This window comes from Protopterus annectens, chromosome 10.part0 (genome assembly GCF_019279795.1).
Source record: "Protopterus annectens isolate FY-2018-M chromosome 10.part0, PAN1.0, whole genome shotgun sequence".
In the NCBI taxonomy this organism is placed as follows: domain Eukaryota; kingdom Metazoa; phylum Chordata; order Ceratodontiformes; family Protopteridae; genus Protopterus; species Protopterus annectens.
The window spans coordinates 1,369,504,638-1,369,520,758 of record NC_056744.1 but is presented as its reverse complement, the minus strand read 5'-3'; the positions used below and the strand labels follow the sequence as shown (position 1 = coordinate 1,369,520,758).

General features: G+C 39.7%; 1 protein-coding gene across 1 annotated transcript in view; it reads right to left on the bottom strand.

Moving 5' to 3' along the window:
- Positions 1 to 16,121, bottom strand: part of LOC122814279 (receptor-type tyrosine-protein phosphatase C-like) — a 2,027,173-nt gene that overhangs the window by 128,180 nt on the left and 1,882,872 nt on the right. The window contains exons 27-28 of the mRNA XM_044086870.1: positions 13,944 to 13,978; positions 11,531 to 11,640 (exon numbers count right to left, since the gene is read on the bottom strand). Coding sequence (XP_043942805.1) covers positions 11,531 to 11,640; positions 13,944 to 13,978 — 145 coding nt within the window. The remainder of the gene's footprint in view (positions 1 to 11,530; positions 11,641 to 13,943; positions 13,979 to 16,121) is intronic.

Sequence of the window (16,121 nt, the reverse complement as noted above, 5' to 3'; positions counted from 1 at the left end):
AGTCTGGTAGACTCAGGCATTGTTTTCTTTACCGGTGCAAATGCTAGTGTAGTGAGGGTGTTTTGTGCTGTACATATGTATTTGCATTCTTCTTACCACATGTGTTTTGAAGTAAGGAGGTAGCAGTCAAGTTCAGTAAATACTTAAATCTCTTACATATTAAACCATTAATTTAGACCCATAAAAGGAGTTACAGACTGAAGTTTACAATAAAATCTGTAGCTTAACTCTTCACTTTAATTTGGGTCCTTAGCAGGAAGTTTACACCACTGGTACTATTCAACCTTCTTAATTACTTTATTTGTTAATTGGGAAAGCAAACTGCTCTACTGCAGGCACTTTTCAACTGTGACTGAGACAAAAGGGTTAACAGTAAATTTAATACATATTTTTCTGCCACTACTTTAACCACTGTATTTCAGGAGAAAACTGGAACACACACAAAAAAGTTAATCACACAATCAATTGATAAATAAAAATCCCTAGAGGCATGGGAAAAAGATACAAGTTCTACACAGACAATAATTTATAATCCCTCGATTTTGGGTAGATAAGGCAAAAACATTAAGCACCAATGCTTCTCTTTTTGATAGGATGCACTACAACAGAAATGGGACAAATAACAACTAGTGTCCCTTGATAAGCGACCACACACACACACATCAGTATTTTATTAAATGTGTGGCTAGATAAAACATAATGAAAATTCTATTTTGCAAACACTTTTAAAGAAATAAGTCAGTTCATTATTAGCACAAGTTCTATATATCTCTAAAACAATGTCTAGGCCTTAAACTGCCTAGTTACTTTTTTGTTCATGGTTATAGGATGCATGGTCATGGAAAAGTACAGTTTTGTACCTACCATAAATGTAGATGTCCGAACTGGATAGCATCTGCAGTCATAACAACTGGGTTGTCCTGTCGTCAGGCAGCCCTTCAGTCGGCCGGATTCCAAAGTCCGGGTCCGGCTTCGGCTGATGTCGTACTTCACCCGACGTCATCTCTGTTGGTCTTCGGGTATAAAGGCATCAGCCGACGCCATTTTCCTCAGTGTTTCTTGCCCCAGATGCCAGTAGCCCTCTTGAAGGCTAAAAATTTTGGATAAATGCCAATGTTTCCAAAAAGATAGTGGTAAACACAAAAATAAGCATGTATGTACATATATACAACAAATACACCATAAAAGACTCCCCCCCACCAGCTAGCTATTAGGAGGGTAAACACCCTAGGAGTACCACAGAGGGAAGGAGGGAGGGTAATCCTGACTGCAGATGCTATCCAGTTCGGACATCTACATTTATGGTAGGTACAAAACTGTACTATGTCCTTCATGGATGCATCTGCAGTCATAACAACTGGGTTGAATACCATAGCCAACTAGGGAGGAGGAAGAAACTAGATTATGGTGTGTTTAGGATCCCTTGCAGTACAGCAGTGGCAAACCCTGCTCGGGATCTGGAATATAGAGGCAAATTATAATGCTTGGCAAATGTATGCACGGAGGTCCAAGTAGCCGCCTCAATAATGTCTTTGGTTGCCACTCCTCGTAAAAATGCTGTGGTAGTGGCTGTTGCCCTTGTAGAATGAGGTTTTATGTTCTGTGGAATTGGTTTTCCATGGAAGGAGTAACAGAACCGTATGCAATTTCCTATCCATTTGGAGATTGTCTGTTTGGAAATAGCTTTTCCTTCCCTTCCTGTTGCATAGGCTACAAAAAGCTGATCAGTTTTTCTGCTACTTTTTGTTCTGTCCAGGTAGTAGCGTAGCTGTCTGTGTACATCCAAGGTATGCAGTATTCTTTCCCCTCTGTTTTGTGGGTGGGGAAAGAAGGTAGGTAGGTGGATTGCCTGGTTTAAGGACACTCTGGATACCACCTTAGGCATAAATGTAGGATTAGTCCTCATGGACACTCTATCTTGATGGAAGATTAGGAAGGGTTGTACTGCCATAAGGGCCTGGAGTTCAGAAACCCTCCTGGCTGAGGTTATTGCCAGTAGGAAGGCGGTTTTCCACGATAGATGCTGTAGGTCTGCTGTTGCTGCTGGCTCAAAAGGTGCTAGTGTCAACTTTTCTAGCACAAAGTTCAAGTCCCAAGCTGGTAATGGTGGTTTCCTTGGAGGTTTTACATTCTTGATTCCTCTGAGGAACTGTCTGAGTAATGGGTGTGAAAAAACAGGTGGGTCAAAGCTGTATTCTACTGAAATAGCTGATGCATGTATCTTGATGGAGGAGTAGGACAGGCCTGAATGTAGAAGTTCTGCCAGGTACTCCAGAATGTTAGGCATATCTATGTTTGACACATCTTTTCCTCTTTCAGTACTCCAAATGACAAACCTTTTCCATTTTCCTGCATAGTTCCTTCTTGTTGAAGGTCTGTGGGCTTCAAGAATAATGTCTTTCACTCTTTGTGAAAGTTCTGGATTAGCTGCTGCTATGTGATGTTCCATGCAGTCAGTTGCAACGTTTTTAGGTTTGGATGCATGATGCTGTAGTTGTTCTGAGTTAACATCAAAGGCATCAGGCGTATTGGCCACATATTGTTCTGAGACATGCTCCTCAGCAGTGGGTACCAGTGTTGTCTTGGCCAGTTTGGAGCTATTAGGATTATCCTTGGACGTTCTTCCTTGATTTTTAGTAATACCTTGTGTATCAAGGGAAGAGGTGGGAATGCATATGCTGTTAGGCCTTTCCAGCTGAAGGAGAGCGAATCCACTTTCCATGCTAGTGGGTGGGATGTCCTTGTGCAGAATTTTTTGAGCTGGTGATTGAGAGGGAAGCAAATAGATCTATCTGAGGCATTCCCCATTTCTTTGAGATGGTCTTGAAGATGTCCGGATGTAGCATCCATTCGTGGGCATCCGATGTGGTTCTGCTTAGTATGTCTGCTAGAGTATTTTCTTTTCCCGGTACAAATATTGCCTGTAACTGGATGTTGTAGCTGAGTGCCAGGTTCCACAGTTCCAAAGTCATTCTGCATAGGGGGTATGAATGAGTGCCTCCCTGTTTGTTGATGTACCACATGACTGTGGTGTTGTCTGTCCTTATCATCAACTGGCCTTCCTTGAGAAATGGTCTGAAGTTTTGGATTGCCAGTTTTACTGCCAGCATTTCTTTTAGGTTGATGTGCAGGTGAAGTTGATCCTGCGTCCACAATCCTTGCATGCATTTGTCCAGCATGTGGGCCCCCCATCCTAGGTCTGAAGCATCTGTTGTGATGGTCTGGCTTGCTTGACATCTGCGAAAGGGTAGCCCTGGGTTTAACTGGCATGCTTGAGCCCACCATAGGAACTCCTGTTTTAAGCATGGAATTAGGGGAATTTCTGTTTCTAGGCTGTGCCTGTGTTGAGACCATAAATTCTTTAGGTACCACTGTAGTTTTCTCATATGTAGTCTGGCAAGTGGGACCAAGATAATGCATGATGCCATGAAGCCCAAGGCCTGCAGTACTTTTCTTGCTGTTAACTTGTTCTGTTTTGTTAGTGCCAAGAAGTAAAGAGGGAGTTCTCTTTGTTTTTCTGCAGTTAGGAAAGCCATTTGTCTTACTGTGTCCAATTCCGCGCCCAAGAATGTCCTTGTCTGGGATGGTATCAGCCTTGATTTTTGTAAATTGACTGTGTATCCCAGTGCTTGTAGCAAGTAAATGACCCTTTGTAAATCTGTTGTCAGCTTGCTTTTGTTGTCCCCTTGTAGCAGGCAGTCGTCCAGGTATGGGTAAATTTGAATTCCCTGTAACCTGCAGTGGGCGATTACTGATGCCAGGCATTTTGTGAATACTCTGGGCGCAGTAGATAAGCCAAAGGGCAATGCTGAGAATTGATAATGCTCTGATCCTGCAAGAAATCTGAGGTATCTTCTGCAGATTGGTCGAATGGGGACGTGCAGGTATGCCTCCTTGAGATCTAGAGTTACCAGCCAACACTCCTTGCCCAGCATGGGAAGAAGTTGCTGTAGGGTCAGCATTTTGAATTTTGGGACAATGATGTATGTATTTAAGGTGGACAGGTCTAGAATAGGTCTCCAGCTTGTTTCCTTTCTTGGAACTAGGAATAGTCTTGAGTAGAATCCCTTTCCTTGTTCTGTTGTTGGCACTCTTTCCACAGCTCTCATGTTTGCTAACTGCATTATCTGTTGTAGAGCCTCTGTTTTTTGATTTGGAGGTAGATTTGGCATTCCTCTTTGACTGGTAAAGTGTGGAAGTGGAAGCGGTAACCTTGATCTATGGTTTGTAAAATCCACTTGTCTTTTGTGATATAGTGCCAGTTCTTTGAAAATAAGGTTAATTTGCCGCCTAATGGAGCTGCTATTTGTTCCCTGGTAGGCGGATTTAGAATTAAGTCACTGTGGCTGTGTTGTTGTAGTGGCAGCGGTTGTGTCTGTGCCTCTGTTGTTACCTTGCCACTGTCGTCCTCTGTAGGCACCTCCTCTGGATTGGTTTCTGCCTCTGGAATGTCTATTCCTGCCCCTTTGGGATCTTGTGGAGTCAGGAAAGGACCAATTCTGGCAGGCCAGTTCCTGCTAAACCTTGGGGGTTGGACCTGCAAGAAATCTTTAACCGTTTGAACAGATTTTGCCTTTTCTTCCATTTTCTTCATTATCTGCTGGGCAGGTGTACCAAACAAGCTGGTTTTATCCATAGGAGCATCTAATAGCTTAGCTTTAACATGATCCGGTAAAGCTTGTTCCTTTAGCCATGCATGCCTTCTTATCACTGTGCCAGTCATGGCTGATCTAAATGAAGCCTCCAGTGCATCATAGCCACATTTTAAAGAATGGTTACTAACCTGTTGTATGTTATTTACCATTTCTAATACATATTTCTTATCAATTGATTCATCAGAGGATAGCTTTTTTGTTAACTGATCAAGCATAAACTCTTGGTATTGTATCATGTGAAACTGACAGTTTAAAGCTCTAGCTGAGAGAGTAGCTGAAGTGTAAACCTTTTTGCCCCATCTGTCTAAAGACCTGGCTTCCCTTTCAGAAGGAATAGGGTTTTAGCTGTGGTCGCGGCTACTGCCTTGGGACCCTGGGATATAGTTTCGGGGTCTGCAAGAGGGGCCTTGTAAAGGTGGTGATGAGTGTCTGGTACCCTGTAAAATCTGTCTGGTTTGACAGGGGCTGGAGGTAAAGAATCTGGTGCAGAGCAGACATCATTGAAGGCATCATCCACTACAGAGAGCACAGGAGGTATAGCTAAGGGCCTGTGTTGTGGAAGGTGCAGAAAAGTTCTAAGTATTTTTCTGGAGTCTGAGAAATCCTGCTGCTGCCATTGGAACTGCTCTCGCATGGCATGTAAGGTTTCCCCAAAGGAAAATTCTTCTGGTGGGGAGGCAGCTGGAATGGATTCTTCAGCATCTGAGTCTTCAAAATTGGAGAAGGGAGCCTCTGGCTGGTCTGTTATGTCTGATTCATCAGCAGAATCATCAGAGGACACAGGCTCGGGGGGTTCTGCCCTAGGTCTCTTCTCTGGGGGCTGAGAGGCCCTGTCTGGGTGAGATTGAGATCCCCTAATTAATGAAATTAAATCTTCTGCCAGGGTAAGCATTTGTGAACTAGAAGAGGGTCGTGTTGTAGGGGGTTTAGCAGGCACTGTTCTAGTAGTTTTGGCTGCTTTGGCCCTGGCAAAGGCCTTAATGGACATGGCTGCTGGAGGCCTAGCAGCACCACGTGCTGGGGTAGACACATCCAAGGGAATGGTGTCTGATAAGTCAGTGGCAACCACCGTGGTGGATAAAATTTCTGAGGCCGATTCAAGAGAAGTAGCAGGGGCCTCGGTGGTAGTGATAGATTCTGCTGTATTTTGATCAGTTTTCTCGGTTTCGCCGAAACCGAGACACTCGCGTTTGCTTAACCATGGTTTCGCCGAAACCGCGGACGCGAGTGTCGGTCTTTATCTTTGCGTTTTTTAGCAGTTTGGGTAGTCGGAGGATCCGACGGCATAATATACGCAAAATCAGAACCGAAAAACTGTTCAGCAAACTCCGACCGACGCCTAAGCGCTCGCCGGTTGAAAGAAGCACAGGCGAACAGGCTGCTACGCCGTGGGCTGGGCCTAAACAAGGCAGACAGTAAGAGTGGAAATCCTTATGAGGTATTTGTTTCCCACAGGTTAAACAATTATTAACTTTTTCTGACATCGGCTGAGGCAAGAAAGAGTCCCCAACGGGGTACTTAGCTTTAGAAGTCTTCGAAGTAGTATTCGGTAGAAGTAATCTCTGGATCCGACCGACCGGCACTTGCGAACAGCTTCTGCTTCGGGCGCCACGCGGCAAGAAAGACTGAGGAAAATGGCGTTGGCTGATGCCTTTATACCCGAAAGACCAACAGAGATGACGTCGGGTGAAGTGCGACATCAGCCGAAGCCGGACCCGGACTTTGGAATCCGGCCGACTGAAGGGCTGCCTGACGACAGGACAACCCAGTTGTTATGACTGCAGATGCATCCATGAAGGACATCAGGAAAGCTACACAGGCCATATGCCATCTGCCTCCCCCTCAGTATGTTCATCCTGCAGTGTGCATGCCAATTGTAAAAAGTGAGACCCCTGAGATCCTGTGCCAACTACCTAACTTTTAACCAGCCTGTAAAAAACTACAGTCAGTCGGAAGCCCAACAGCTGCTTTCCACGTCTGAAATCAAGAAAACGTACAAAAGACTTAAACTGCAGTGTAATAAGTGAAACCACTGAGATCCTTCACCATCTACCTAACTTTTAACCAGTCCGTGAAAAACTACAATCATTTGGAAACCCAACAGCTGCTTTCCTCTTCTGAAATTAGGAGAACCTACAAAAAGACTGAAACTACACTAGGTATGTTTTCTAAAAGTGAGAGCAATATTTAATCATTAGAATCTGCACTTGTATATACAATTTGTTAATCACAAGTCAACTTATATGGTGCACACTGCCAGTGAACATTGTTAAGCTCTAAGTCGGTTGGTAATTAATGGCACTTCTAAATCATAACAACATTGTGTTCATTACAGGGGAACTCTTGCCATCACTTAGCATACAAATCTTTGGCCTGACTGAATATTATCCTGTAGCCTAATAACCACATATAATTGAGATACCAACTGTGAACCTCCTAAATAGATAAATGCATAGCATCTCAAGTCATAGTCCCTTTAACATAAAATAAATCCATCTGAAAACTCCTTAATTTAGTGTGGCAATTCTAATCAGGGAATCTACTCACCTAAGTAACATGAAAGTCACCGAGTGACTCTGGAACATCCTGCATAATTTCAGGAGAATTCTGTCCCATCCCATTTGCCTTTACGATTCATAGCAGATTACTAAACTAACGGCTATTTTAAATTCCACGCGAGAGTGGGAAATAAGTTTACATTCGCATATAGGCGCATGGCTTTCCTTAAAGGAGAAGACTCTTCTTTAGCTTTTCCCCTGGATCATAGTGCCTGCCTTGTGCTACCCCTCCACACAAACACTGTACTGAAGTGCGTACAGTGAGTATGCCTCCCGACGTCCCTGTTATGGAGAAGAGACTCCACTTGTAATAAACTCAAAACCAAATAGAGTGAAGCCTGGTGATTTTAGGCTCACCCTGCCATACTCCAATGATATTAACAGTATATGTGATATTGTGAAAGCTAATTGGAACATTCTAAGAAGTAGAGATGAATTTGAAAAAGTGATAGGTGAAACACTGTGCCTTTCATTTAAGAACAACAAATACCTTAAAAAGCATCTTTGCTATAATCTGAATAAGAACCAAGGAATTCCTTCAGAAAGAATTGCTACACATAAATGCAGAAATTGCAGTGCATGTAAATATGTATATAGTGGTGAATCTTATCAACACACCCTATATTGCACTTTAACATTGACTTTAATTTTTACGCTGATTGTAGGACAAATAATGTGGTTTATTTCAGTTTCTGTAAGATATGTTATGCATACTACATTGGTCAAACCAATCGTATGCTGAAAGACAGGATGCTTGAACACTACAGGGATGTACAAAACACAAAAGAAACTAGTGCCTTGGCACAGCATGTTTTAAAAGAAGGAATGAATCATAGCTTTAGTTTCTTTGTATTAGAAGTGTTAGCTGAAGGTATAAGGGGTGGAGACTTCACAAACAAAACTGAAGTGGCAGGCAAAACTGGATAATTAAACTTCAGGCAGACAGAGCTCCGGGACTGAATGCCAAAGTCTCCCTAAGACCCTTTTTGAAAGAGAGACCTTTGAAGCATTAAAGTATGATGAAACACTAAACTGTTATTTTTAAGATAGTGTTTTTAAAAATTTTAAGTGCTTGACAATGTGCTTTTAATTTGTTAATTGATTTGTGATGCCATTAATCGATATGGTTTTAAATGTTCTGTTTTTTAAGAGAATGTATGTCTGATGAAGTGGTGAATACCGTGAAAGCACTAACATAATAAATTTATTTTTTCTTTTTCCTGCTGTGAGTAACTGAGGCTGTTTCTTATTTATTTTTCCACTGTTTTACTGCTGTTGGTTAAGCTGCAAGTGTAAGCTGTTTTCTTATTCATTTACTCCTTTGATACTATTACCCATTCAGGAATCACAGAAAAACTCAGTAAGCTAGGCATCAACCCCTATATCACTAGGTGGGTTGAAAACTGGCTCACAGATAGAACCCGCAGTGTGAAGGTAGCTGACTCCAAGTCAGACTGCCAACCAGTCATGAGTGCAGTCACACAGGGTTCGGTCCTGGGTCCTCTCCTGTTTGGTATCTACTTCTCTGAAGTCCAGGCCAAGACGAAGGGACTCTGTCTGACAAAGTTCACAGATGATTGCAAGTTGGGAGCTATTATTAACTCCCCAAGTGATATTGATATCCTGCAGAAAGGCCTCACTGAGACCAACGACTGGGGTCAGAACCATGGCCTTAAGTTCAGTGCCAAAAAATGTGTCGTCATCCCTTTGGGAAAAACTCAGTTCCCATGAATTACCACATCGATGTTAGTCCACTGAACACAGAAGGCATTATAAGAGATCTGGGAACACAGGTTGGCAGCAACCTCTCTTTTGACCACCACATTGCCACTGTGGTCAGAAAGTCCTTCTCTGTGGCACATCTCATTATTAAGGGTTTTCCATCCAGGAAGAAAGAGGTAATTGTCTCCTTCTACTCTTTCCTCATTAGGCCAATCATTGAGTACAATGCCCCATTTGGTATGTACTTCAATAGACACCTGCAACAACTGGAAAGGCCGCAAAAGTACCTCACAAAGATGATCCTAGGCCTTAAACAGTTGTCCTATATGGACAGACTCAAAAAACTCCAACTATTCTCTGTCTCATATCACCTATTTAGAGGTGATCTCTGTTTGACTTACAAAGCCAGTTCTGACCCAGCTCTGTCAGAAATGCTACATCTAAAGAAATCCCAATCCCTCCGCACCACACACTCCAGAGACCTTAATCTCATTACCACAATCAACAGAACATGCTGGAGGGACAGATTTATAACCCAGAGACTGCCCATGCTATGGAATAGACTTCCCATACATGTCAAACAGAGCACCTCACTGGCCCTCTTCAAGAGAAATCTTGATGAGTGGATGGGAAATAGAAAATTCAGCCAGGGAATCACTCCAATGGCTCTACTCAACAGAGGCGCTGGGAACTAATATCAGGTAGCACAATGCCAGGGTAATCTTATGCTCTAGGCTTGTAAAGGCTCCAGGGCCATTAGCCTAGTACACACCTATGAACTTATGTTTTATTCTGGTTCTGTGGTAAGTTTGGGCATTGCTGGGTAAACGTTAAGACTTGGGCATTTAGAGAAGTCTATGTAGGAACTACTATAGAGGTTTGGTGATTTATACTATGTTGGCAATAATATTGCTGGGGATATAAGAAAATCAGTGGATGGGAGGTGTATACAGTAGGAGGAGAAGTGTGTGAGTATGGTGTGTATGAAAGGAAGCATTGCATGTTCTATGGGCAGGTGACATGCATCTGGAGCATTTCTCCCTGGGCCTCCGCTGAAAACAGACTCTGTGGAGCCTGGTCAGACTTTCCCGGTCAACAAATGTAAAATAAAAATAAATAAATAAATATATGTGTCATGATGTAGGGGTGGATTATTGGGGAGGTGAATAAGGACAGGGACAGGGGCAATAGTAGATGTAACTGGTGCAGGGAAAAGGGGTTGGGAAATTTATGTGATTAGATTTGCTTGGGAGAGAAAGGTAAAGTGGTGGGTATTTTTTGTAGAGATAGGTTAGTAAAACAGGAATTAAAACACTTGGGTAAGGAATATTGGAGGAGGAGGAGTAATTGACAGCTGAGTGGAGAAGATGAAGTCAGTTGTGATCACTGGGGAATGGCATGGCATCAGTTAGTAAATATAAGGGAAGAAAGAAGTTAGAGTGCCTAATTGCACAGTGATGGTATAGGAATTATCTATGTTTTACTGTGACTCAGGCCTCCCCTGAAAAGAGGTCATTGGCCTAGTGAGACTAACCTGGTCAACAAAAAATAACACACAGATTTGCAGTAAAAAACAGTATTCTGCTTATGAAATTGTATAAAAACAAAATTATAGAAAAAATGCCACTGTGTTGCTTCTCAAAGAGTAATGTTGCTCCAGTAAGCCAACAGTAAGATTATGAATATTATCCTCATTTATTCCACATCTCAGCATACCATAGGATTGTCAGAGTTACAAGGCAACTGAGCCGTAAGGCCATATCCACATATTACAAAGTATTTTTGTAGCTTAATTACATCAGTGGCCATATAATGTAAATAGCATACATATTTAAAGTTTTAATATAATTGTATCACATTTTGACTTTAAATGTTATATTATTATTTTCTGGCTCCCTTTACTTGCTCACAAGCTGACTACAAACTGATTTAAAACTATTCCTATTTCTTACTTTCCTTTGGAAAAGATCCACACTAGTTTTATGAGAAGTGATTTGCAGCAGGTGAGATACTGACATTCCTCACATCTTTGCACAGAGTCAAATAGATCCATCCCATCCCATACCATATTCCTGATAGTAATATGTTAAGTGATTATATCACTGCCCCATCACTGGGTATGTGCACAATCATAGGTAGATGCCCCTCCCTTCATCCCTTCCTCCTAGAGTATGCAAGTCAGTGAAATGCTGCTCCTCGCAACCCTGCCAATAATAGAATTTGGTTCACCACAGATGCAGTCAGGGCTCCATCCCGCCATGGAACAGAGGCAGATATATTATTGTTTTTCAACAAGAATAGAAGGAATGTTAAGTAATGATACTGAGACAAGTGCAGTATATTTACTTTTGGAAGTATCATACTATATAAAACTGTGGATTAATATGTTTTAAAAGGTTGATAGAGCAAGCTTAAATGTATCATTCTGTGCTGACCATGTTAATATGCCTCAATGATATTCTACAGGGGAAAAACTCAACAGTTCTACATGGTATTTATTTACAGTTCAGGTACAGTTCTAGTAACATAAATATGGACATTTGATAAGGTCTTCATTATATGCTACAGATATAATAACTAAAGTGATGCACATACCTGAAATTCTGCCAGAAACAGTCTGCCTTCATCCGCAATTTTATTCCTGTAGGCTTCCAACAAGCGTTCACAAGAGATTGGATCAATATTCATAAGCTGCTTCTCATCATCTATGAAAGAATTATATAAAATCAGATATGCATATGGAGATATAATATTCAATACATTTATTCGCATAATATATACTTCAAGTGCTAAAAAAATGACATTTTAAAAATCTCAAGGACATTTTAATAATCTAAGGCAGCAATTATATAATAAGAGTCCCAAAATAATTACTGCATTTATCAATAAAGCAGAGACAATAATTCTGTTGTCAGGAAAATTGTGGTATATAACCAAATTATATTAATATAAAACTGCATATATGTGGCTTCACCCAGTTCTAAGGCAATTTTAAGCCTTACATCAAATAACATTTTCTGCTGTGATGACATGATCTGTTACATTCAGATTTAGTTTGGTTGCTGCTTATGGTCTAATTTGTATATAAAGGGGCACACATTTCAAAGAGCAATCGTGCTAACTACAGCAGGCTATAAACCCTGTAAAATCATTATAAACTTTGTGTCCAAGATTAATTGAAGATTTCATGTAATATCAATTTTTTCTCCATAATTAATGTAGTCCTTATTACATGAAGTACAACACAAGTAATATATATCTACAATGATTTAAAAATGCCATAGCTGAGGCATATATTTTGAAGTACTACAAACCAATATGCAAAATGCAAGTTTCAAGAATAGTGCTCAAAAGGTTAGGAAGCAAGTCCAATGGTATCAGAAATATTTGGTCTGTGGATCTAAACATCTTCTGCATCATCCTGCAGAAGATATAACTGCTCTGGAACAGATTCCCTAGCCACATTAAATAAAGTTCATCCCTGTTCTTATTCAAGTGCAACTTGGCTCTATGAATGGGAAACAGAAAATTTACCCCAAGACTGCCCCCTGACAGAAGCATCTCCTAAATTCTTTTTCCAATGCATTGCTCCCCTGAAATTATTTATAGTACGAGTATGTAGCCAGCTATTCTCATTAGGGGCAAATTATAATTATCAAACATGGGATGAGTAAGGTCAATCTCTTACCAAATGGGATAAGTTAATTTGACAAAAAATGAGAATCTGGCTAGGCTTAAAATGGTCCACAAAGGCAGCTAGCCTAGTACTTATGGACTTAAAAGATTAAAATATATAAGGCTCTATAATTACAATATTCTGTGATTGTATTACACACTATTTAATTTACCTAAATAACAAAGAAAATAATGAAATCTAAAATGAAAAAAGTTGTGAAAGAAGTAAAAAATATCTAGAAAATTAATATTGTTATATTATTTTAAACAGCAAAACCATCTGTGAACTGCAAAATTAATGAAAAAAAATGCAGATAGGTCTCTACATTTCCATATAATTTCATCTTAGCTTGTTTTTGCCATTGACAGAATGCTTATTGTCACATTTTTCTGAGGTTCAAATGCTTTGAAAAACAGGCTAAAAGCATGATGGGATAGAATCTATCTGTGTCACTAACTGAACTGAGTGAAAAAATGACCATGATAAAAGAAGAGGGTGGTATGGAGAACAGAATGCAACAGATGCAGGACTGTTCATCTGTCCCTGGAATCAGGCATGGACTGTAATGCAGATTATGTGACTTTTGCCTACAAGTCAGGCAGGAAGACAACCATAAGTCAGAATGGAGTTTGGATGCAGCAGCATATTCTGCACACAGGTGGTACAACTGAAATAAAGATGACAGCACTGCACAACTCGCTGATAAATTGCAGCTCTGGTTGTTCACCATTAGACTGACAGCCTTGGGTTTCCCTAGCCCAATCATCCAGGCATGTCAGGCTGACACCGAAAAGAAGCACATAAATTTCTGCTACTTGTAAAATCAGAAGACCAATTTGGCAAACTGCCACAATCAGGGAAAACTAAAAAGGAAAAATGTGGGTTCCCTGAGATATAGTAGGTGCAGATCCTATGAGGATCTTTGCTTAGCAATAAGTAAGCTGTGACAGCCAGAGCATTAGTACTTCCAGATGTTATGTATCATGTTTTATTGCTTATCACTCGTGCATGAATTGTCATTGATTTACAAAAGTAGTTACACTGGCAATGTGGTAATTATCAGATATAGACTGCAATATAAATATGTATAATATTATGACAAATGTAGGTAATTGGCTATCTTTCTACTTCTTTCATTACTTTTTCATTTTAAATATCAGTATTTTTTTATTTACATAAATTAACTGGTGTGTAATACAATCAAAGAATATTCTAATTTGAGAGCCTTATATATTTTAATCTTTTAAGTTCATAGGTAAGTACTAGGCTAGCTGCCTATTCAGATATTTAAATAAGAAAGCATACAGTTTCACAACACATAAACATACTTACCCCTGTCAATCAGTTCTAAGGATTCATCTGAACTCCTGAATATGGACAAATCGAATAAGAAAGAAACAGCGTTATATATGGGATCAAGAATTGGCTGTTGTTAATCTAATGATAAGCTATAATATTTGAAGGTGGCAAAAATTCATAGCAATACATGAAACTCCAACAGAAATTAAACAAATCATAAAAATTTACTACAAATATGCATAGTTATCTGTTTCATCAAGATAAGCCAAAAAATGTACATCTTCATTTTACACTGTACTGAATAAATGGGAAAATAAGGAGCAGAAAGTCATTTACCCATGGCTGCAGCAAAATTGTCTGCCTTTAATTCAAGTCTGAGCTTCCTCCATTTCAAGTATTGTGCTATACTACATATACTAAATACCAAATGTGTTCTACTATAACACTGAATGATATAACAAAAAACACTGTTAATGCACTGTGGATCAGTTCATATTTACTTACTGTAGGATGATGAAAGACAAATTTTCAATAGCTTGTGATGTTGTCATATGTATTGACATTCTTTAAATACAAGCTAGGCATAATATTTGTACATGAACTCTCCAAAGTATGCATATTATGTGCTCATCTGCAACATGTACAATAGAAGTCTATGAAACCAATATTGGATTTAATGATTCACCGACAGGTTTCATGACGTGGACCATCTGTTTGAGTACTAACATAAACTAATCTGGGTTTCAAGCAAAACATTTCCCTCAGCAATACCTCTGTCTAGCCAAACAGCCTTTACAGTGACAGAATGAGATCTCACATCAAAGGCTGATAAAGTCTTTTAGCTGTAGCTTATTGTTCATGACAGAAAGAAAATATGAATGCCATGTTCTCCACACCCTTGTAACGTACTGCAGAGATGATAACTTCCCAGAGTATGGGACACTGTTGGATTGTGTCCAATGGTCCTAAAAACTAATGAAGAGCACAAAATGCATACACTGTCTTTCTACAGCTATGCATATCCTAATTGTCTATGACAATGCATACACTTAATTTCTGAGGTGATGCATATCCTTATTTTCTATAAAAATGCATACACTTATTTTTTACAACAATGCTTACACTTATATTCTGACGTTTAGATGCAGCTTGGGCAGAAAAAAACATAGCTGATAAAATAATACAACTGGTAAAACTGTTGAATGCATTTTTAAAAGGACATTGACCTCTGTTGTGATGATTATAGTCTTAGAAGGACTAATTCTTTGAAATATGGGTATTCTGAGACAAATTTGCCTAACCTGAAAGGTAAAGTTTTGTTTCTGTCAAATCCTTCTTTTGGTAACATGATTTTATGGAGGATGACCCTAGGAAATTCATATATGAAGGCCTGTACCAGATCTAATCAAAAATTATTTAAAGAACTACAGTGATCCATCCCAATAAGGTGTATCTTTGTTTCGCTGTGGCCTTCATAATTCATTTTATTTCATCTTCCCCTCATGATGTCTTGACTGAACAGGGTTGTAAACTGAATTTGCCATCCACAGCACAGTTATCCAGAGTTCAAGAATGATTAACATTCACTACATGGATAGTCAAAGAGGAAATCATTTATTGCCCAGTTGCAAACCTCTATCTTTACATGGATAAAGATGGGTGAGGAGATCATTGTATGATAATATAATGGTGAGAACCAAGGAAAAAAACAGACTTCCAGTGTTGGTATACAAAAAATTGTAGATCCACTGAGCAGGAAAGTCTGAAGGGCAATAACAATGTCACTGTACAGGTAAGACTATGTGTCTAGAAAAGGTTTCATATGGCGTAAGTTGTACAGATGTTTATGCTCATTTATATGTAGCACCTTCCTCCTCTGATGAGTGCTGAATGTTACCCTTGATATTACTTGAAACCACACCGCAAACTGCAGAATTTATATTATGGGGTGTATAACCTTGTTTATAATTATGTTTAACAATATAGGAACTGTTGCAGATAAATTATAGTTATGCACATAGCAAAACTAAACATGTGAGAGACTTTCTAAATGGCTCCACTCTAAGTAATGTTTTCACTTCAGCACTCCCACTGTGAAAAAAGAAATTGCGTCTATATTACAAGATCGAAACTTTAGTTAATTGAATAACTAAAGATCGAACTTGTAATATCGAAATCTAAAAATGTCGAATGGCTGATTCAACCCAGGGA